Consider the following 24,505-nt stretch of genomic DNA (forward strand, 5'->3'; position numbering starts at 1 on the left):
TCACCTATGGATAATAGCTCGCGGGGCAGTGCCCACTGCTGATTGATGCACGGGACGAGACAGTTTCTGGAATTTGAGGAACACAGATTGGTGGAGCCTGAGTGTGGTGCTTCTGAAAGCATTGGATATGGAGTATTACAGATGCAGGTTCCGGGGCATTTACCAGTACCACCCGGAAGTCTGAATGACGCTTTCACGCTAAGGTATAAACCCTAGTCAGCATGGTGGTTATTCAGGGCGACGGGCCTGAAGGCTTGGGCGGTGTGTACGTGCACGCATGCGTGTGCGCGTGCGCGTCGCCGCTGTCTGTGGGTTGGCTGGTTATTTTGCAAGCGGGAGGGGCCGTGCTCGCTCTTGCCTCAGGCTTCTGTCCCCCACCCCCTTCACCGGTACGGGTCTCTTCTTCGAAAAGATGTCGGACACGGCAGTGGCTGACACTCGGCGCCTTAACTCGAAGCCTCAGGACCTGACTGATGCTTATGGGCCGCCAAGTAACTTCCTGGAGATAGACATCTTTAATCCACAGACGGTGGGCGTGGGCCGCGCGCGCTTCACCACCTATGAGGTTCGCATGCGGGTGAGTCACGGGGTGAGGGAGACAGCTGAGGGCGGACGACGCGGGAGGGGAGGGGGCATGGGGACGACTAACGGCGGGGAAGCTTGGAGGGGGTCACATGAGCGTTAGGGCTTGAAAGGTTTGAAGAGAAGGTTGCAGACTCAGTTGTGGCCCGAGGGTACAGAAAACTCCAGAGGGGACTTCGGGCGGGGGCGCAGGAAAACAAGTACTCACGAGGCAGAAGTAAAGCATGGCTGGACAGGGTGTGGAAGATGGACAAAGATTAGTGAGGAATTCAAGTAGATTGGGATCTTGATTGACAGAGGGACAAAAGGGGAGGGTGGAAGAAGGCTGGGGGATGGAAAACCAAGGCGATTTATTGCTGGGTCCCATAACTGAACTAGGTTATGGAAGTCAATCTAAAGGCGGGGGTGGGGGTGAGGGAACGGGAAGTCTGGGCTTCTTTCTAATGAGATCTCTCTGGGATGATGGAATTAAAAAAAAAAAAAACCCTTTTAGTTCTAGGAAAGACTACTGGAAAGGGAGACGGCGGGCTTGTGAGAGAGAGCAGAAATAGAAAGGCAATCTTGAGACTGAATGCTTTGCTGACTTGTTTAAGATTTACATCTGAAAGAGAGAAATGTTTTATGCTTAAGTTTCTTAGGTACCACAATGCCGTGTCTTACGTGAAACCCGGCCCTGCACTGGGATTGGTGGATTGTCAGTTGCTGCTCCCATCCTCTGCTGATCCTTTAGATTTGAAGTATCCCGAATGTTTACTTCAGTTTTTATTGGCTCTCATTTTTTTTTTTTTTTTTTTTTTTTTTTTTTTTTTTTTTGTAAAACGCCATTTGCCTTTTTCTGTCCCTGGTCTGTATTTACTTTAATACATGACATTTCAGAACTGCTCTAGGAATGGCTTCTTCCAGTTTGCACCCCAGGGGACTTTATTCTCTTAGTCCACAGTGCTTAGTCCATAGGGCAAGGATGGAATGTGCAGATAGAGTACCTGGTTCACAAGTTTTTTTTCCCTGTTGAAGTGGTACACGTTAAAACAAATTAAGAACCATTTTTTAAAAAAGTTTTCCTTGCATTTTCTTCTCAGTTTACACACCCAGGATATTCTTTGTGAATAGCATCCCTCTTGAATAGCATTGAAGATCCAAGAGACATATGGTACTCTCATTTTTTTAGAAGAATTGAATAAGAATGTGTATTCTACCTGTGCTTGACAATCTTAGGGAGAAATGGTACTCCCTAAACTGAAGGGGTAAAAGTGATAGCAGCATGAAGAAAGCTTGTTTCTTTCTTTGTTTTTTTGTTGTTTCTCTGTGTAACAGCTTTGGCTGCCCTGGAACTAGCTCTGTAGACCAGACTGGCTTCATACTCACAGAGATCTGCCTGCCTCTGCCTCCCAAGTGCTGAGATTAAAGGCGTGAGTCAGTAAACCTGGGTAGGTTTTAGTTTTTGTATACATTTTTAAAAAGTAAAAATCAGGAAAGCATGTAGTTTTAGTAGTTTTTCCAAGTGCAAATAACAGTATCAGATAGGGCTGGGATTTGAAACCAAGTCTCTAACTCCAAAGTCCATGTTCTTCCACCACTTGGTCAAGGCTTAGTTGCAAAACTTATGCGAAATGTACACTGAGCTTTTTTATCAGTCCCTTTCACAGTTCTAGTTATATAATGTTGATAGAGTTGATGGTGGTTCTTCATTCTGTGGATTTGAGTTGATTTGAGGCTTTTACTGTTTTATTGAACTAGCTTTTGGAAAAAATATGTAAAATCATTTGTATTTATTTTTCTGGTGCTAGGGATTTAATTCAGGTCATGCATGCTGAGCACACTCCTCCATTGATCTACACCTTCAGCTCCATATAATAAATATTGATGAAGCTATTCTCTTTAATTTTATTCAGGAATGGATCCTGCCTGCCTGAGGAGTATGGAAAGGTGCTATGGTGGCCTCACATCATTATACATATTGATATGGATGTTTCTTTTCTTTTTTTCCTCCGAGACAAGGTTGCTCTGTGTTGCCCTGGCTGTCCTAGAACTCACTTTGTTTTTTTAATATTTTATTTATTTATTATGTATACAGCATTCTGCTTCCATGTATATATGCATACCAGAAGAGGGCACCAGATCTCATAACAGATGGTTTTGAGCCACCATGTGATTGCTGGGAATTGAACCTAGGATCTCTGGAAGAGCAGCCAGTGCTCTTAACCTCTGAGTTATCTCTCCAGCCCCCTGGAACTCACTTTGTAGACTAGGCTGGCCTTAAACTCAAGAAATCCACCTGCCTCTGCCTCCCAAATACTGGAATTAAAGGCGTGCACCACTAGGCCTGGCTCATATGGATGTGTCAATGTGGACTTGAATTTTGTGTTTTTTTTTTCTCTCCTTTTACTTTATTTTGTGCTGAGCAGAACCCCAAAGCCCTCAATATCCTGTGTTATACAATTCTGGCTTCCATATATGATTGTAGTTTGGAGCCCAAGGACTAGCCTTATATGTAGTAGCTTTTTTCTTAGATGGCTAGGTGCTGTGATGGACAATATTTTTGCCATTCTTTGAGGGAAAGGAAAGAACAGGTTTTTGTTGATTTGTTCTTTAGTCAAAGCCCACAAAATGGCAGTTTTTAAATTAAAAACTTTAAAAGAAGATTTATTTATTTTATGTCTGTGTATCATGTGCATCCTGGAACTGGAGTTATGGATAGTGGTGAGCTGCCACAGGGGAGCTGGGAATTGAATTTGGGTCCTTTGTATGAACAAGTGTTCTTAAATGCTTTCTAGCTCCTTTACATTTTTTAAAAATTTTTCTGAGATAGGGTTTCTCTGTATATCCTTTGGAGTCTGTCCTGGAACTCTGAGACCAGGCTGTCTTCGAACTCAGAGATATCCGCCTCCCTCTGTCTCCCCATGTGCTGGGATTAAAGTCGTACACCACTGCTGCCTGGTCCCTTTACAATTTTTGAAACAATGTTTCTATTTATTTATTCTTTGTTCAGGGGAAGGGTTGCAGGACATGTCAGGGGACAACATGCAGGACTAAGTTCTCTCCTACCATATGGATTCTAGAAGTGGAACTCAGGCTGTCAGATTTGGATGCAGGCACCTTTACTTGCCCAATAATCTCACTAGCCTCCAGTTTCTTATTTATTCTTTTGTTTTGTTATTTTTTCTGAGTTTCATGCAACCTATGCTGGCCTAAAACTCACTGTGTAGCTGAGGATGATGGAACTACTGACCCTCTTATTTCCACTTCTCAAGTACTGGCGTTATAGGTCTTTGCCACCATGTTTGGTTACTTGCTTATTCCTTTTTAAAAGTATTTTTGTTCTTTGAGAATTTCATATAATCCATTTTGACCATATTTACTTCTACTCTCCCCCTGTATCTTTCCTGACCCATCTTCACCTCTGTATCTCTCCAACTTTGAGTTGCCTTTAAAAACAAAACAGAAGTATCCAGTCTAATCTGTGTTGCCCATGTGGGACCATCCACTGGAGTATTTTGGACATACCTGGGGGACACACTCTAAAGAAAGCTGATTTGCCCTCTCCTGTTTTGTTTTTTCTTTTAAAAAATTTGTTTAGATGTTATATATATCAGACTCCATTTAAATCTATTGATGTTTCTTGGACTTTGAAGATTTTAGGTAGAGTTGGAGCTAATGTCAGTTGGCCTGTTATTTGGTTGAGGAGGTTATTTCAAGACTTGGGAACTGTTAAAATTGGTGTAGTAAGGATCATGTGAGGTTCTACCAGAACTCCAAGATACTCCTTTCTCGACAAGAGGCAGTTGTTTCGAGAAGAGATGGCTCCTTTTATTACCTACCCATTGCTCTGAATTGGCTGGCAAGAAATATGGTCTAGATTAACATATGTATTTGACCATTTTTATTTAGAACTTGTAGACAGGCGTGAAGATTTGGGACTTTTATGTTATAAGTTCGTCTTACCACTAGAGCCTGAGGAGTCTTCGAAATGATTAAGATGTAGGAATAAGTAAGCTAAAGAAAGCTAACTTATAAAAAGACTGTTCATTCTGCATTTTTTAGATAAAGGGGGTAACTAGATACATTCTAGTTTCTATTGTGTAATTGAGTATTGATACTTTACATTTTTGGGGAAGCAATAGTTGTCATGATTTTTTGTTTGTTTGCTTGAGAGACAGTGTCTCACTATATCATCCTGGCTAGTCTAGAACTCTTTATGTAGTGGCCTGGCCTCAAACTCACAGAGATCTGCCTGCCTCTGCCTCCTGAATGCTGGGATTAAAGGGATACACCACTATGAACAGTCAGGTGGTTGATCTTAAGATCGTCATTTAGTCATGTAGACAACACACAGGATGCATAAAATAGCATGAAGAAAACTTAGGTGACACTTTAAACTGTAGAGTGGAAGGATCAGAAGTTCAAGGTCATCCTCTGCTGCATAACAAAAACCCTTAGAAATGGGGATGTGGGTGTATTTCAGTTGGTAAATACTTGCCTAGCATGTATGAAGCCCTGGTTTGATACCCAGTACTACATGAACTGGGTGTGGTGTTATACCCAGTAATTTCATAAGGAGGCAGGAAGACAAAAGTTAAAGGTTATCCTCAGTGACATAGGGAGTTTGAAGCCAGCCTAGGCTAGAGACAGGGTCTCAAGGAAAGTTAGTGTCAGAAGGGATCAGGGAAGATATAGACCACAATATACCCAGCTGGTATTACCAGGAAAAACTTTCTGAATGAAGTGAGAATTGAGCTAGGACTTACAGAAAAGATTGGAATAGGAAGGCAGAGGGAAGCATGTCTTAGAGATCTAGAGAATGATCTGATATAGCCATACTTTTGATTTTGAATGAGTAAGTTTAAATTATATGGCAAGCCAGAGTAAAAGAATAAATAGCAAGAGATAGACAGATACCAAAATATTATCAAGTCAGGTATTCAACATATCCAGCAGAAATTGACTGAGGAAGAAACTTTAAGGCAGCTAGCTGGAGTTCTCCAAACAGTCTCAGACAGCAGAGTGTCCCCTTGGGTGAGGCTTCCAAGTAAAAGAACAAATAACATCAGAAAGGTATCATCTTCAAGCATCCGTAAGATCCAGCAGAAACCATCTGGGGAAGTTAGACTGTCAGCTGGAGTTCCTGATTGAGCTTTCTCTCCATGGCTGGGCTTTCTATGGCTGAGCTTCAGCTTCTTTTTCCCACTGCAGGCATTTTTATATCACAGGATGAACATCTGTTGGAAATAGCTTACCTTCTAGTTGTTCTCAAGACTGTTTTTACTGTTGGGGTGTTTTGTTTTTCTCTTTCCTCTGTAGCACAGAGATAGGAAAGCACATCCCCAGACAGGGGCCTTGGAGGACACTTTGAAACAAACATGTGAGTCTGAAATGGGGGTGGGAAACTCATAGGAGCTCAAATAACACATGATTTACCAATATAATGTACATTAGAACATGACCGTGAGTCTTCTCTGAAAGATAAATTTTAAATAGCAAAGTTTTATGTCTGTGTGGGTGGAACCAAGAGCCTTGAGCATGCTAGGCAAGTGCTCTATCACTGAACTACCTACCCTTCAGCCTCAGCAAGGGATTTCTGATCCCCAATTGTGATATGATTGGGTATGGTAAGAGTTAATATGTACCTCGTGGTTTTGGAAGAGTTTTAGGTATATGGTCCATAGGAGCAATTTTTCTTTTTTGTGATGCTGGATGTCAAGCCTTGGTGCTCCTACAAAATGGGTAAGTGCCCTACCACTGAGTTATATCCTCAATCCCACAGGAGCTGTTTCTTCATTGAGACTTTTTCAGGTGGTCTCCACAAGTCGGTTGACTAGAACTTATTGCCTGTTTTCAGTTTGGTTGTTGTTATTTTTGAGATAGGGTCTCACCATGTAGCCCAGGCTGATCTGGAATTCCCTATATGGCCTAGGTTGGCCTCAAACTGCTGATCCTCTGGCTTCAGCCTCCTGAGTGTTAAAAGTACATGCCATAACACCTGGCTTCTCATCATTCATTCTTTCTTCCCTGTAGACAAACTTACCCATCTTCAAGCTGAAAGAATCCTGTGTACGGCGACGCTACAGTGACTTTGAGTGGCTGAAAAATGAGCTGGAGCGAGATAGTAAGGTACAGCTCATTCCTTATTTAGTACCATTGTAGGAGGTGGTCTGCATAGGCTTAGAGGGTATAAGATCACAGCCCATAAAGTCTTGAAATAGATAGGAAGGGTGAACATATTCTTATAGACTCGATCCCAATATACTGGTCTTGGGGGATATTGAGACTTGAAAGAGGTTTAGGACGGGGGTTTTTGTTTTTTGTTTTGGGTTTTGTTTTTTGTTTTTTCAAGACAGTTTGTTTTTGTAGCCCTGGACTGTCCTAGAACTAGCTCTGTAGACCAGGCTGGCCTTAAACTCAAAGATCCTCCTGCCTCTGCCTCCCAAGTGCTAGGACTAAAGGCGCGTGCACCATCACTGTTTGGCTATTATTTTTAAATTGTGTGAATGTGTGTGGTATATGGTGTAAGGGCACATGCTGGTCAGAGGAGCAGGTTGTGTGTTTGTTCTATCTGCCTCACACATTTTAGACAGGGCTTCTCACTGAATTCGGAGCTAGGCCAGAAATCTCTGGCAATCCTCCTGTCTCTATCCTCCACCACCAACTGGACCTTTTTGTTTGGATCCTGAAGTCCATATTCAGGTCCTCATGCTTATGCAGCCAATGCTCTTCCTTGATGAGCCATCTCTTCAGTCCCATGAACAATATTTTTAACTATTATTTTGTTTGATTGTAAAGTAACTCCTATAAGTGCAAAAATGTGTCAAAAGCTTGGCTAAATGCTTGGATGGTGCTGGATTGTTAAAGTAAGAGTGTATTAAGTTTATTTCCTTTCTTTTGAGATGGTAAATCTATCCTTCTAAAAAAATCAAGTTGGATCCAGCCGTCGTTACTGTTCTAAGGTCTTAGCTGGACCTGGGCATGGTGGATCCCAGGCCTAAAAGAATTGAGATACACAGTTTACCTGGCAGGTGAAGCCAGGAGTATCAGAAGTTCAAGGTCATTCTTGGGTACATAGACAGTTTGAGGCCACCTTGCAGCTATGGGGTGGGGGGTGGGGAGGGAGGGAGGCAGAGAGAGAGAGAGAAGAAAGAGAGCACATCCTTTATTTTCTCACCTGCTTTTTTCTTTCTTGCCTTCTTCAACTGGGTTGCTATTTGACTGCAGATTGTAGTACCACCATTGCCTGGGAAAGCCCTGAAGCGGCAGCTCCCTTTCCGAGGAGATGAAGGGATCTTTGAGGAGTCTTTCATTGAAGAAAGGAGGCAGGGCCTCGAACAGTTTATTAACAAGTAAGGCAATTTCCTGGCTGCTCTGCTTACTGTGTTTGCCTTCATGAAAATCTTTCTCCCTTCCCTCCCCTCCCTACTTTTCTCCCCCTCCCCCTTACTGCTTTGTTCCTACTGTCCTCTTTCCATTTTTTGCTGGGGATTGACTCCACAGCCTTGTTTATGTTAGGCAGGCACTCTACTTCTAAACTATTATACTCCCAGACCATCATGATCTGTATTTTTTTTCTACTTAGTCTTTTTGTAATAGGTAATATGATGTAGTGGGCAAACTGGATAGTAAAAACTCCATTCCTGTGAATAAATTCTGATCCTGTATATCAAGACCCAAGAGTGTAATGCATGTTAACCCTTTTAACTAGAATTTCCCTACCCTGCCCTTCTGTTCAGTTTCCCTTCTACAATATTACAGTTTAAGTCATCATACCCCACTGCTGTCCTCTAGAGGCTCAAACCTAAGGGCTGACTATGCCCTTTCTCCTCTCTTCACATTCCTATTCCCCTGCCAATTCTCTCTGATCCCAGAAACTACTGATAACCATTTTGGTCTCTTTATAGAATTGCTGGGCACCCACTGGCTCAGAATGAACGCTGTCTACACATGTTCCTGCAGGAGGAGGCAATTGATAGGAACTACGTCCCTGGGAAGGTGCGCCAGTAGGAGTCCCTCTCACCACTTGCCCTCTACTTTACCTGCTGAAATGACATTGGTTTTTACACTAAGCCTCTCTCTCTTTGATCTGAAGTTGGCTGCCCATCCCCTGGCCTGATAGACCGTCTTGCATTATGCCCCTTGGTATCAGACTACACCATGTGGGCACTCTGCTAGTGTCTCTTCTCTGAAGAGAGGTGGGAAACCACAGGCAGATGTTCTTTGCTTGGGGTTGGGGTGGGGAGGGATTGGACTGGAAGGCAATTTTTGGGCATTTTACTCATGCCAGAAGGCTAACCTTGGGGGGAGGGGGTTTGTGCTGGTGAGGCACTGGGATATATTACTGATGCTGCAAGTCTAGGGGCTTTTTCTTATTCTTAGGTTTTACCAGGAACACTGAATAGGGAGAATCTCTGCTTTTCCTACCTGCATGAAAAGTTTCCTTTTGGGGGGAAGGTGGTAAAGACCCAAAACTTGTTTTTTTCTAGGCTTGCTCCCAGTTTCCTCAGCAGTCTTTTTTTGGTTGGTTTACTCTCCCTTGTTGCTTTTCATGGCAGTAATCCTCCTAGAGTTTAAGCAGTGTGATATGTGGATCAGGGTGTATGGGTTTTATGGGCCCATCATCATGGTTACTGCAAAGTCAAGAAAGCCATAGGGTAGTAGGCTGCTCTTATTGCCTAGCTCCTATCCCTTTATGGCTCCCTACTCTGGCTGTCTATATTTTGCTCACTAGCTAATGAGTCATTATGGGCCAGCAGTTTTCCCTCCTCAACCCTTGTGACTTTATGGGTTAGTTTTGTGGGTTTTGAGGAATAAGAGCAACTTACCACTGCCAGGTGACTTCCTGAATGGTGGAGGGAGTCATGTTCTAGGTTCCTCTACGTGGTAAGGAAGAGCAACATCACTTTCCTCCTTCCATTCCTCCTTTTCCCATCTCATTTAGTGTTGTCCCAAGGGTAGAAGCACACACAACACAGTTTCTGATTTCTCCTAAGCACTTTGAGCTGTTGACTGGGGCTCAGAGGCAAGAGTTAAGAGTTGTTTGCTGCCTTCCCCAGCTTGGTCACAGGGTTATTGAACTGTCTGCACTTGTTTCCCATGGAACTCCAGTATTGTTCCCAGAAATTGAAATAGGGCTAGCAGCTAGATATAGAGTTCCCAGATCTTAAAGGCTAAAACAGCTTTTTGAGGGTGGCAACTCTCCTAGGCTATTGTTTGGAAGGTGGTGGTTTATTTGCTGGGACCTGCTGTCTGTCCAAATGGTGGGATGAGAGCAAGTTAACTCTGGTGCCAGGTGAAAGTTGGGACTCTTTGCTTAGACTCCCTATCATGGAAAGATTTGTGTTTTCTATGTGGGTCCTTGGGGAAAAGGATTGCTGATTCTGGTGTGATTCTGGTCAGAGAGATCAGGATTAGATTTTGACATGGGTCTTGGAGCCCATCTCAGTGTTGAAGATCCTTGAGATAGATTAGCTCTCTAGCTGCTGAGCCCATGCTGGGGGCTGAGCAGCCCCTCTCCCACCTCACCAGTGTCTGTGTCCTTGCTGCCTTTTGATTTGTATCCTCTGTTACAGATATTTTTTTCAATATTTCTTCTTTCATTGTGCACAAGTGCTGAGACTCTGAGGCCCCATTTCTGCTGTGTATATATCCTGACTCGGGGCTTTTATTCAGCAAACTGTTCATTCTTCTGTCAGACAATGTCATATTCAACTCTGTTCATATTAAACCACTGTGAAGCAAGCCTCCGTTTTCCTCCTTAAGTTGTAAATTTACTATTTCCTAGTGTTGAGTGCATGCTGGGTATTGTGTAGAAGTCATGCAACATTGCCATTGTCCTGAGGTGATGAGTAAGCTTTGCATTTATATTACATTATAGAAAAGCAGAATCCGGGCTGCTTATTGTAGTTTACCGATGGTTTCTTGTAACTTATAACTGACTTTGTCACATAAATAATGCATCTCTTTCCAGGAAGTAGCCATATAATACTCTGTGGTTTAGGTCAGATTTAGCAGATTTGATTTTTACGTTTGTGGAGTTTTGCTAATTTGAGTTGAATGTATTTACATTATGTGTGTTTATATATGCATATGTAATGTGTCAAAACATAAACATACATAAAGACCCATCCTCTGGTACACCCACATATCACCAACAGTTTCTTTCATTGTCCTTTTACCTCATTTGATGTTGCTTCATTGTGTTGTTTTTCAAACAGATTTGATGTGGACAGAACGGTGGGTAAAATCCTGAGAACTTCTGATGGGTCTATGTTTTCATCTAATATGGTGTTGTACAGAGTGGGTTTCAGGAAGGTTGGAATGAGGGAGGTAGGGATCTTGTCATTTGGTAAATTGAATATAGTTTTAGAGCTGGACATGATAGCACATGCTTGTAATCCGGGCATGTGAGAGTGGAGGCAGGAGAATCAGGAGTTCACCGCCAGCCTTCATTAAATGGTGAATTTGAGGCCAACCTGATCAATATGGGACCTTGTCCTCCTAGAAAACCTGCTTTTAATTTTAATTTAAAATGAAACAATGGTATAAAAAACAATGTGTTCAAAAGTTGAGGACATTACAGAGACTTAAGAGTGATATTTGGTTTTAAATAGAAAAGTCAGCTGAATTAAAGAAATTAAGAATTTTTTCATCATTAGAGAATAAGATGACTAAAAGATATCTAAGGGAATAGGAAGAATAGGCATTTCTGTGAGATAAAGGAAAGGTGATCAAGAGATACAGTCTTCATTGGCAGCAGTATTACAGAATAAACAGGAGAATAACTTGAAAAGGTGGCTATAAAATAAAGTTCTAACACTATTTTAGATAGTATTCAGCTAGGTAGGTATAGGGTAGGGTAGTCAAAATACAAGACTTCAGGATTCAAGAGCTCTTTAAGACGAAAATGAGACATAAATATGAAAGAAAAAGGTTCACCATATCTAACTAATTATCCCCTTTTCCCACTTATTCTGTTACGTGTGACAATGTTTCACTTTGTAGCCAATGCTGACCTGGAACTTGTGATCTTCCTGTCTCTGGGTGATAGCATTGTGTGGATGATTTCCTTTTATTATTAATTGTAATTTTCAACAAGTTCAGTTACTTCTGTTTGAAGGAAAATTGGCCATTTTGAACACAGTTACTAGGTCCTCTAAGAACCTTGAATCCAAGTCCAGTGAATGTTTGGTACTAATGAATTCCTTTTTTTTTTGTAGCTCAGAAAGATTCAACTTTATATTGAGTTCTAGGAGACAGAAGGTAATAACAAATCTTTCACATAGCTAGACCTAAAAGAAGCCTACATCTTAACATTCCAAAGATGCCTTACCTACCCATTGACCTATTGGAGATGAGAAGTTGAGTTAGTAAAGGTGGGAGAGGTGAACAACAGGCTTCACAGGATTTTGTATGATACGTATCCTAGGTGAGACACTTCTGTGTTGAAATACTTGGTGTAATAATTTAAACAAAATCACCTGCTGTGGAAATTCAGACCAGCTGCTCACTGAAATGGATATTTCTTCATGTCCTTGTGGGCTGTTGAGTCACTCCTGGTATTCTCTTAGGCACAATAACCATTCTAATTTTCCTTCACTTAGTTTTTTTTTAAACCTTTTATTTTTATAATTCTGAAATTTCTCCAAACTCTTCACTTGTGCATAAGCAGAGAGTCTAAAACTGAGTACTGCTTTAATTATAGCCTAATGGTTAGGTGATTGTTACTCTAATTATGCATCCTTTTTTGAGATGAGAGAGAGAGTGTGCGTGTGCGTGTGCGTGTCTGTTTGTGCTTTTTAAAAAAATACAAACTCATATAAAACATGCAACGTATGAATAATTATCAGTATCACAGATAAAAGGATTCTTTAAACCCTTTGAGGGCTTCTTTAAATAGGTGGTTTCTATGGTGGCTTTATTTATTTGTCTGTTTTTGACAGTCTCATTATAACACTGGCAAGCCTCAAACTCATGAAGCTCAGGCTGGCCTTGAACTCTAAGAATCCTCTGGCTTAGCCCATTGAATGCTGCCATTTATTGTATGCCAACATACCTGGCTCTTCTCTAGTGGTTTCAAATTTTTGTATGTAGATATAAATTTCTTTACCTAGAGAAACTGAAGGTAAAGGGAAAAGATGGTTAACAGGAACTGTCAGCTAGAGATAGATTAAAAATTAGAAGAAGAGGGCTAGAGAGATGGCTCAGTGGATAAGAGCATTTGTTGCTCTTGGAGAGAACCCTGATTTAGTTCTCAGCACCCACATGATGGCTTACAGCTATCCATAACCCCAGTTCCATGGGATCTAAGGCTCTTTTCTGACCTCCCTAGGCACCAGGCACATCCGTGGTGCACATCTATACAGGCAAAACATTTACATAAGAAAAAATAAACCTTTGGGCAAGAGAGATGGTCAGTAGTTAAGAGCACTGGCTGCTCTTCCAGAGGACCCTGGTTTAATTCCTAGCACCCACACGTCAGCTTGCAACCATCTGTAACCCCAGTCCCAGAGGATCCCACATCCCCTCTTCTGGCTTTCATTGTCACTGTTTTCACATGGTGCAGTACACTCACAAAGAAAGAAATACCTTTTTTTTTCTTTTTTGTGTTTTGAGACAGGGTTTCTCTGTATTGCTTTGGAGCCTGACTTGGAACTCACTCTGTAGACCAGGCTGGCTTTGAACCCACAGAGATCCGTCTGCCTCTGCCTCCCTGAGTGCTGGATTAAAGGCGAGCGCTACGCCACCACCACCCATCAAATACTTTCTAAATTAGGAGAAAACTAGTTCTTAACAAAATAATAAATTTGTAGAAATTTTATTCATGTATGTGTTTCTTTTTTAAAAAAATGTTATGTCAGTAATGCTTTTTGTCTAGTTGTAGTAAGCTCTTAAAATATTTTTGCTAACAGGCATACACATTTTAGTTTGTTATATATTTTTATTTTAAAATACAATAACTTTGTTGAGAGTCAGCTTTTCAAGGCTGTGTTAATGAAGGCATATACATTTTTTTTGGTGTTTCGAGACAGGGTTTCTTTGTGTAGCTCTGGCTATACTTAAACTCTCTGTAGATCAGGTTTGCCTCGAACTTACAGAGATCCACCTGCCTCTGCCTCCCAAGTGCTGGGATTAAAGGCATGCACCAGTTTTTGAGACAGGACCTCACTATGTAGCCCTGGCTGGTCTAGAACCCCCTATATAGACCAAGCTAACATCAAACTCACAGAGATAAGCCTCCCCAGTGCTGGATTAATGTAGCATCTAGCTACATTTTAATTTTCCTACATATTTTTCTAAAATTTAAATACAGGGACATCTAATATTCATGAGACAAAAATATCTCATACTATGTCATCAGACTGAAGACTCAGGAAAATCTGAAAGGAAGTAAAAAGAATACCAGGGCTAGAATAGAAACCTGACTTCTGGATCTGGCTGTGAATTGTTTCATGACCTCAGGCTTTTTTTTTCTCATCTATAAGACGAAGATATTTGATTGAATGATCACAGGTATTTAAATGAGTTTATAGTTGCCCTAATTTTACCTTAAATCTTCTAGATGAAAAATTTTGGTAGTAGTAACTTACTTGTGTGTGTGTGTGTGTCTTTTGAGACAGTCTTGTTGCTATGAAGACCATGATAGCCTTGAATTTTCAGTGATTCTCCTTCCATGGCTGTGGTTACAGGCATATGCCACTACAACCAACTACGGAGTTATTCCTATTTAAATTATATAAATTGTAACTTGATTTGATTACAAAAGAGCCTCTTGTTAAGATAGTTTATTGTAAAATTCAAAAGCAGTTTATGTAAATGGACAAAATTTAAACAAAACAAGCATATAAAGTAAAAAGTGAAAGATGTTTCCTTATTCTTCCCTATTCCCATTCTCTGAAAATGACTTTTAACTGGTGTATCCTAAAGCTCCCCTTCCCCTCTTCCCTCTCCCCTCTGTCCTCATACACAAGTACATATAGGAACATCCACACATATGTAGAGTTTTAAAAAAATAGAACATTGTTTTACTACTATGCAAATTAATATATTACGGAATGTACTCTATATTTCTTATATTAATATGTGGACACTTACTTCATTTAGAAAGATGAAAAGAAAATAGTGGTATAACATTCAGTAGTATAGTTTTATTATAATTTAACAATTCATCTATTGATGGAAACCTGTCTCCAATCATTCACTGTTATAAATACTACATTTAATCTTTCTCCTGTGTCTAAGTATTTTTGTAGGATAAATTTTCAGAGAAGGAATTGCTGAGTCAAAGAATGTGTGCAGTTTGTACTTTGATAGCTATAGCTAAATTACTTTTTTTGAGATAGGGTCTGTCTGTGAAGCCCCGGCTGGCTGGGAATTCACAGAGATCCACCTACTTTTCAAGTGCTGGATTTAAAGGTGTGGTTCACCAAGCTGGGCTAAATTACTTTTTTGTTGTTTTTTTTTCCAGACAGGGTTTCTCGGTAGCTTTCCACTAGCTCTTGTAGATCAGGCTGGTCTCATACTCACAGGGATTCCCCTGCCTCTGCCTCCCAAGTGCTGGGACTAAAGGCATGAACCACCACCACCCGGCCTAAATTACTTTCTTTATGAGTATAGTTTAAACCCCTCCACAAGAATTTTCTCTCCTAAATGTGGTACAAATTTAAATAGTCTACAATTATCAAAAGTATTTGGTGAAAATGCTATTTTCATAATTCTAATTTGCATTTCCTGATGCTTTGAGTTGTAATGATACCAACTGTTAGGAGTTTACAAGTTTCCTCACACATTTAATTTTGGTCATTCTAGAAGCAGTATCTTTCTGTCAGTTAAAGATCCTTATCACTTTAACAAATTTAGTTATCACTCTTAAGTTAATGGCCCTGAATATTCCTATTTTTCCCCATTAGCCTTTGGGGGACAGTGAAGTCCATTAGTCCATTGACAGTGCAACCTTGTTTGATTATTTGAGGTACTCTCAAAACCAGTTCACTACTCAAGGCCAAATCCATAGCAACTCCCATGGATCCATATGGAAATACAATTTGCTTCTTGGGCCCCAGCTTGGACCTCTTCTTTTGTTATTTTTCCTAGAGCCAAACCTTAAATTCCAGGGAGGGACCAAACAAAAATGGTGGTGGGGGGCAGGGAGGGGACCAAGAACAACATGCTGGTTTATAGGAGGCCAGATTACAAGATCCCTATCTTTTGGTTGGCTGTGTGTCGATCAGAAATGAGCAAGCCTGTAGTTGTTTGTATGCTGTGGGAAGCACATTCCCTCTACTGATTGGTCTCTTAATGAAGGGAAGGACCACAGGAAGCCACTGGTATGGGAAACCAATAAGAATGCTGTGATGCTGTGTTTGAAAGTGAAGGCCTGCCTAGCTTCTGTGGTTGAATTAGTAATGGCCTGCCCACAGCCTGAACATCCTTCATAGTCCCACACTTTACACGTGTCTCAGTTATCACCTGTTTTGACACAGTTGACTCAGGTTATAGGTTTTATGCTGTTAGATGAAGTCCTCCCTAGGCTGTACATCTTCCATCAAGGCCAACTCCCTTTGATTTGGTTGCTGGGGTCCTGGGTCTGAGCAATGGAGCATTTGCTGGCATGTTTGACCTTCCTTGCTGCAACATCACCACAGGATTCTTGATGGAAGCAGGAAAGGCCACAAAAGCTGGCGACTGAAGAGCTTTGTACCAAGTCCATTGGAAGAACAGATGTCTTGACCTAGAAAGTTTATCCATTCCTGTGCTACCATTTCAGTCAGTCTTCTGTCATCTGATTTTACTCTGTACTTTTCTACACATATCAAATTACCATGGAAAAGCCATTGTCTTATGTTTTTATTTCTACAAATTACCATGCTTTAAGTTCTCATTTAGTGTTTTGGAAATGTTATTTACTAGATTCATTAAATGTGACACGATATACACAATATGCCATAGTATGACTATAAATCTGTTCTCTACTAGATTATTTTAACTTTAATATTACTTTTACAAACAATAGTGGTGTGACCATTCTTTATTTGAGTCTTTATCTCCTCAAACTGTGATCACAGGACTCCACTGAAAAATAACTTTTTTCAAGCCAAGAATTAGAAAGGTAAAATTGACATTTAATTTGTAAGTTACATTGATATCTTCCCTAGCAAGAAACAACTGAGATCTCATATCTGCTTCCGTCTTTAATCTTGTTTCCATTGAAGTATATCACACATATTATTACAAAATGTGTATGTATGTATGCATATATATTATATATAATAATCACTGTTCTAACTTTTGAGATGGAGTCATGCTATGTAGAACTGGCTGGCCTGCCACTTGTGATATATACCAGGCTGGCCTCAAACTCACGGCAATCCTGATGTCTTGGTCTTCCAAGAGCTCAGATTACAGACATGTGTCACTACACTTTTTTTGTTTGTTTTTGGAGACAGTGTTTCTCTGTCACTTTGGAGGCTATCCTGGAACTAGCTCTTGTAAGCCAGGTTGGTCTCGAACTCACAGAGATCCGCCTGCCTCTGCCTCCCAAGTGCTGGGATTAAAGGCAGTGCCACCACCGCCTGGCAACTTTTTTTGTTGTTAGTTACTGTTATTTGTTTTGTTTTTGTTTTTTGAAACAGAATCTTACTGTATGGTCTTATGTGGTTGGAACTCAACTATGTAGACCAGGCTGGACTTGAATATACAACAGTCCTCCTGCCTCTGCCTTCCAGGTGGTGGATTTATAGATATGCATACTGTACCTGGCTGTTCTAACCATTTTAAGTGGCATTAAGCATGTCTGCATTGTTGTGAAACTATTACCGCCATACATCTCAATACATTTTTCATCTTTCCAATTTAAATTCAATAACTCCCCACTACCCCTATAGCTACCATCCTTTCTCTTTGAATTTGACAATCACAAGTATCTCATCTATATGAAACGTTGCTTACATTTTTGTTATTGCATTTTTATTTGTGTATGTTTGCACTTGCAAATGCTACAGCACACATGTGGGGATCAGAGGGAAACTTGCAGGAATCGGTTTTCTCCTTCCACCATGTAGGTCTTAGAATTGAACTCAGGTTGTCAGGTTTGGTGGCAAGTGCCTTTACATGCTGAGCCATCTCACTCACGTTTTTTTTTTTTTTTTTTTATCTTTGTCACTGACTTCTTTCACTTTAGTGTAAAATCAAGGGTCATTCATGTTGTAACACATGTGAGAATGCCTTTCCTTTTAAGGCTGGATAATTTTTCATTCACTCCCCATCCCATTTTGTTAATTCATCTGCTGAGGACACTTGAATTGCTTATATTTATTTTAACTAAAAATGTAATTACATTTATTTATTTGTGTGTGTGTGTGTGTGTGTGTGTGTGTGTGTGTGTGTGTGTGTCTGCACGTGTATGCTACGGAGTGTGTATGTAGGTCAGAGGACAACTTGTGGAAGTTGGTTCTCTGGTTCCAGTATATGGGTCCTGGGGATTGAACTCAGATTGTCAGGCTTGGCAGTAAGCACATTTAATCTACTAAAGTGTCTTACAGCCCCCATTTTAAACAATTTATGCATGTGTCATGTGTATGTATGGGGGGGCAGGAGAACATCCTTAGGTGTCATCCTTAAGAACTCTATTCCCCCCCCCCCCCGTTTAAAAAATGCTCAATAAATAAGTATATTTCCTTGAGACCTCTGCCTAACATATGTTTATATTTAAAAAGTGATGATGAAGCCAGGTGTTGGTGGCGCACACCTTCAATCCTATCCTAGCACTCAGGAGGTAGAGGCTGGCGGATCTCTGTGAGTTCGAGGCCAGACTGGTCTCCAGAGGGAGTGCCAGGATAGGCTCCAAAGCTACACAGAGAAAACTTGTCTCAAAAAACCAAAAAAAAGTGATGATGAACATAAAAATAATTTTAAAAAACAAGTAACACAATATAAGCTGCTCTCAAAGTTTCCCTTTGTTTTAGCAAGCACATACGACACTAGAATGAACTGTGGACTTACCTTCTCTAAGTTATTCCCCTTTAACTTAAACACTTTAGATGATAAAGATATGTGTCTCCAGAATGTGTTTAACCTTTATCCTGCAAATCAAGAGTTTTCAATAAATTCAATTGGGGACTCAAGCCCAGTAGGACTTTCTCCACTTATATTCAGCCTGTACTACAAAAGACACTCAGTGCAAGATTTGCCTGAAGTTTTCTTCTCTGATATATTATATATTTATAGTTTCTATTTCAAAATAAGATTCTTAGCTTTCTTCAATTTTAACATAATTCACCCATTTTTCCAGACTTAAGTCCCAGTGAAAAGCTGTGATGGAGGGCTGGATGTGGTGGCATACACCTTTAATCCCAGCACTCAGAGCCAGGCTGATCTCTGGAGTTTGAGACCAGCCTAGTTTGTAGAGGAGTTCCAGGACATCCAGGTCTGTTATACAGAGGAACACTTCTCCAAAAACAAACAAACCACCACCACCACCAAAAAAAAAAAACCAAAACAAAACAAAAAACCCTGTAATGGTGTTTTCTATCACTTTACAGTAAACCTGGGTTAATGGAAGCCTCAGAGACCTCAGGTTTTATTCCTGCTTTTCACACTCAACAATCAAGTAATTCCCAATATATCTACATGAGTCAATCTGCACTTCAAGGCAGCCTCCCTTCCTCCCCATCTTTTTGTTTTTGAAATTCTAATTACATCATTTCTTGCCTTTCCTCCCATACACCCCTTTTTTGCTCTCTTTGAAATTCATGCCCTCTTTTTCAGTAATAATTGGTACTTAGTTGTATGTATGCATATATACATATATTCCTAAATACATAAATACAGCTTGCTCAGTCTGTATTACTTGTATGTATGTTTTCAGGGCTGACCATTGGTGTTGGATAACCAATTGGTGTGATCTTCTCTGGGAAAGACTATTTCTCCTACTCCCAGCATTTTGTAGTTTTGTGTAGGGTTGAGGCCTTGTGGGCTCCCCCCACCCCCGTACACTTTGGCATCTTTATTATTGTTGTCCTTGTTCAGCTCATGTTTAGACAGTCATGTTGGTGAGACTTTATGTGTGTAGCTTCTGCCATTACTAGGAGACACAGTCTTATGGCAACCCCCCCCCCATATTCTCTCTTGTTCTTAAAGTCTTTCCTCTCCACTCTTCCTCAGTTTTCCCTAAGCCTTAAGTGCAGAAGGTTTTGTAGATAGGTCCATTTGGACTGGGCACCACAATGCTGTGTTTTGATTGTCTGTGTTCCTCTGTAGTGGCCTCTGTTGGCAAAGAGAAGTTTCCTTGATGATCCTTTTGAGATATGGTCTCTCACTGGCCTAAAACTCAACCAATTAAGCTAGAATGATTGTCCAGCAAGTCCAAGGGATCCTCCTGTTCCCACCTCCCCAGCCCTACAATTACAAATGTGTACCACCATGCCTGGCTTTTTTAGGTGGGTCCTCATGATTGCAAGGCAAGTAAGTACTTTACTGACTCAAGTATCTTCCCAGGCTTTTTTTCCCTTTTGGGGCTATTATGACTCAACTACAAGGAGATAGATAAAACAATTGATGAAAAAACAATTTTGATGCAGGGATTTTATGTCGCCCAATCTGACCTCGTACTCACTATGTAGTTAGTCACTTCAAAAGTGCTTGGTGCCACCCCACCTGATTTATGTAGTCCTGGGTGTTAAACCTGTCCTCATATACTCTCTATATGCTTAGAGAAGCATACTACCAACCAAATTCTATACCTAGCCCTGAGGAAAAGCATTTAAAAACATACTTTTAGACAGGGTCTTACTATGTAGCCCTGGTAGCCTGGAAGTTACCATGAAGACCAGAATGGCCTTGAATTCACAGAAATGTGTGCTTCTGCTTCCCTAGTGATGGAATTAAAGGGGTGTGCTACTACACACAACTAAAAACTTGTTAATATATACTTATTCTTTGAGACTTTCATACATTTATACAATGTATTTTGGTCATAACCACCATTCACTCCCCTCTTTAGCTCATCCTGGGCCTTCCTTGAATGTTTACCTTCTAAGCCCTTTAGCCTCTTTTTAAAAAATAACTCATGGAGTACAGTGTATGTTGCTCATATATGTATGTGTGTAGGGCTAGCCACTGAACATGGGCAACCTACTGAGGGCCATATCTACAGAAATGACTCTCCCCACCTCACCCCTGGAAGTCTACTGACTCCTCAGGTAGGAATGGGGCTTCTTGAGCCCCTCCTCCCCATGCTGGAATGCTGACTGTCTTGGTCATGTGAAGGCCCTCCAGGCAGCCACGTCTGCTGTGAGTTTGTGTGTAAACGGCCCTGTCATGTTCAGAAGACATTGTTTCATAGTAGTCTTTCTTAACTTCTGTTTCTTAGAATCTTTAAGCTTTCTCTTTACACAGTGTTCCCTGAGGTAGGTAGGTAGGTAGGTAGGTGTGTGTGTGTGTGTGTGTGTGTGTGTGTGTGTGTGTGTGTGTGTGTAAGGTTGAGCACTCCATAGCTACTTATTCTCTGTACTTTGGCCAGTCATGAGTGTATGTATTAACTTGCTGTCAACATCAAAAAGAAAAATTTGATGAGGGCAGAGACTCTAGTAGCTCTATGGGTATAAAGAATTTAGAAGGCAGTTTGGTATTATGTGTATTGGGCAAAATAATAGTAGTAGCTTTACCCCCTAGGGCCTATGACCTCCCCAGCTATTCATTCTTGGCTGGGTTTATAGTACAAGCATGAATTCCTTTCCATAGAGCAGGTATTGAATCCAATTAGCTGAAAAACTCATGTAGTGCTGAGGATCAAGTATTTATCCAATAGGATTTTACTTTTATACTTAATGTATTATTTGACAATTTTATACATGTCTATAATACAGTTCACTCACATTTACTCTCCCAGTAAGTTTTATTCTATTCTTGAAACTGTTTAGAATTAGGTTTTGTAAATGATATATTTGTGCCCTGTAATGTTTTTCTAAATAGGTAATTAATTATCACAACATTTTTCTCAGTGATTTGAAATGCCACCTATATCATATACTTAGTCTTATTATATACCCGAGTATGTTCCTGGGTCATTTATTTTGTTTTGCTGGTATTGTTCTTATGCCAACATCACACTTTTCAAATGACTACCTTAGGCTTGTTACTTTTTCTTTGACATGTAGCCTTTGTATGCTGACTATGGTCTTCTCAAAGATTCACGTTCAAATGATCCTCTTACCTTAGCCTTTCAGAAACTGGGACTATAAGCATGTACCATCATGTCCAGCTTGTTATGAATTTTGAAATATGACTAAGTCTTCCTCTGTTTTTTAAACATTTAATAATTTTTAGAAACAGCTGAACATTCCATAGAAAACCTTCCTTTTTTTCTGCTTTGGTGTTTTTGCCCTGACCATCCTGGAACTTATTGTGTAGATCAGGCTGGCCTTGAACTCAAAGAGATCCATCTGCCTCTGTATCCTGAGTGCTGAAATCAAAGATGTGTGCCACCACAGCCCAGCTTTTTTTATATTGAATTGTCACCTTAATTTTGAGAAAGTCTTTACATTGTAGAGTTTTCCTGACCATAAGACTATAGTAGATTCTTCTGTTTAATCAGGACTTGTCAATGATGTGTCTCTCGTTTAGGCCTCTATATTTTGTAATAGCATGTTTATTCATCTGTTGCATCTGTAAACTCTCTGTGATCTTTTTGTTTCATTTGTGTATTTACAATGTCTGGAATAGAATAGGTTATTCAGTAAATGATCGATGAACATTTTACAGTACAGTAGTTGTTCCAGAATTTGATTAAAAACTGTGGACTCACCCCCATAGAAAAATGTACAAATAGTAGTTTTAAATACTACTTCAAGGGATAAATAGACACTGTGCCTGATGTCTGTCAGGTCTGAGTACCCTTAATCAAAAGCGAGATGCTGTATAATAGCAGTTGAATACATTTTTGTGGAACTTCAGGGAAAGAATTAATACTTTAACCACAGGCTGTCATGGAAAAGTTTATAGTAACAAATACTCACTTTGGCTTGAGAATGAGTGAATGAATAGAAATCTTTGATTTTGAAGGGCAGAAAAAGAGCATTTTAGGTAGACCATCTGAAAGCCCATTTATTTTACAAGATTTTGGGGCCAATTTTTAATTTTTGTTAACTTTCTTAAATCCCTTTGGACTTTGTCTTACTGCTCCCATCTTCTCTCACTGCCAATCATCCAACCACTGTTATATTCCTTGCCAGGTATTTGCATTGTTTTTCCTGGGAAGCTGATTGCATTGTAGATAAGTTTCTGTACCCTAAATTTCCTCTTAAATTCTTTCCACTTGCTTACTTTAACTGAAACCTGGTGTCTTAGAGGTTCTATCACTGTGATTAAAACACCATGAACAAAAGCAACTTGAGAAGGAAAGGTTTTGTTTCATTTTACACTTACCAATCAGTCCATTCCTGAGGGAAGTCAGGGCAGGAACTCAAGGCAGGAACCTCGAGACAGAAACAGAGACCATGGAGGAACCACTGCTTAAATGGCTTGCTCCCCACTGCTTGCTCAGCCTGCTCTCTGATTAACTCACAACCACCTGCCCAGATTTGGCACCACCAAGAGTGGGCTGGGCCTTCCCACATCAATCACCAATTTAGAAAATGTCCTGCTGGGTGGTAGTAGCTCAAGGAGGTAGAGGCAGGCGGATCTCTGAGTTTGAAGCCAGTCTGGTCTACAGAGTTCAGCCAGGACAGCCAGGGGTACACAGAAAAACCCTGACTGGACAAACCAAAAAAAAAAAAAAGTCCCATAGACTTGCCTACAAGCCAATCTGGTGGGGGCATTTTCTCAATTGAGGATCCCTCTTGTCAGATTTCTAGGTTTGTGTCAAGTTGATAAAAACCAACCAGCATTCCTGGCTTCTCCCAAAGAGTTATACTCTCCCTATTGCTATGACACTTTTCAGATACAGAGTCTCTGTATCTAGGTTGCCTTAACAGATCTCTGATCTCAAACTTGTGAGCTCAATTCTCTTGCCTCAGTTTTCCAACTAGCCTTGTCTACAGGTGTGTGGCACAAGTATATGTAACTTGCTTCTTTTCTGATAAACATTTAGGTGGCTTTCAGCATTTTAGTTTACAAACAATGCCACAGTAAGCATCCAAATAAATGTGTGTTTTTGTATATGTGAATGTGCTTATAGGATAGATTTGTGGAATTTGAACACCTGAATCAAATGCATGAACATTTAATAATTGATAAATAGGGATGCAAGGAGGAGATAAAAGAGGGTGGGGGAGGGGATAATTAGAATATATTATAAATATATGGAAATTGTTAAAGAACAATATTAATAAAAGTATTTGATAACTACTGCCAATTTTAATCTTTTTTTTAAGATTTTAAGCAACATTCTGCTTCCATGTATATCTGCACACCAGAACAGGGCATCAGATCTCATATCAGATGGTTGTGAGCCACCATGTGGTTGCTGGGAATTGAACCCAGGACCCCTGGAAGAGCAGACGGTGCTCTTAACCTCTGAGCCATCTCTCCATCCAGCCAATTTTAATCTTAAGATGTTTGTTTTAATGTATATTATTATCAAGCATACATGAGTGTCTATTTTCTTATACTTTACCAATATTGGAGCGTTATTAATTTGGGTAAATTTTATTTCACAAGGAAAATTATTGTTTTTGTTTTCTCTATTGCTTTTGCTTTCAGTCCATTTCTTTCAACCTTCAGATCATAGGTCTCTCCTTTGAGGTACATGTCTTTTACAATGTTTCCTTCCTCCCACTCTCTTCCCCGCCTTCCTTCCCTTCCTTTTTTCTTCCTCCTCCCCTTTGTGGTTTTTCGAGACAGGGTATCTCTGTGTAACAGCCCTGACTGTCCTGGAACTCATTCTGTAGACTAGACGGGTCTTGAACTACAGAGATCCACCTGCCTCAGCCTCCCAAGTGCTGGG

The 24,505-nt window shown here is 40.4% G+C and overlaps 1 protein-coding gene across 4 annotated transcripts in view; it reads left to right on the forward strand.

Annotated features, from left to right (window-relative positions):
- The first annotated feature begins 303 nt into the window (after positions 1-303).
- The window catches only part of Snx12 (sorting nexin 12), a 105,091-nt gene continuing 80,889 nt past the window's right edge, over positions 304-24,505 (forward strand). For 2 of the 4 annotated variants that reach the window (XM_035449792.1, XM_027431791.2), the window contains exons 1-4: positions 306-577; positions 6,595-6,690; positions 7,789-7,913; positions 8,469-8,559. In XM_035449792.1, coding sequence (XP_035305683.1) covers positions 413-577; positions 6,595-6,690; positions 7,789-7,913; positions 8,469-8,559 — 477 coding nt within the window. In that variant the 5' untranslated portion in view covers positions 306-412. Of the gene's footprint in view, positions 578-6,594; positions 6,691-7,788; positions 7,914-8,468; positions 8,560-24,505 lie in introns of all 4 variants that reach the window. The other 2 variants (XM_027431790.2, XM_027431792.2) reach the window with 2 other exon arrangements.

This window comes from Cricetulus griseus, chromosome X (assembly GCF_003668045.3).
Source record: "Cricetulus griseus strain 17A/GY chromosome X, alternate assembly CriGri-PICRH-1.0, whole genome shotgun sequence".
Lineage (NCBI taxonomy): Eukaryota > Metazoa > Chordata > Mammalia > Rodentia > Cricetidae > Cricetulus > Cricetulus griseus.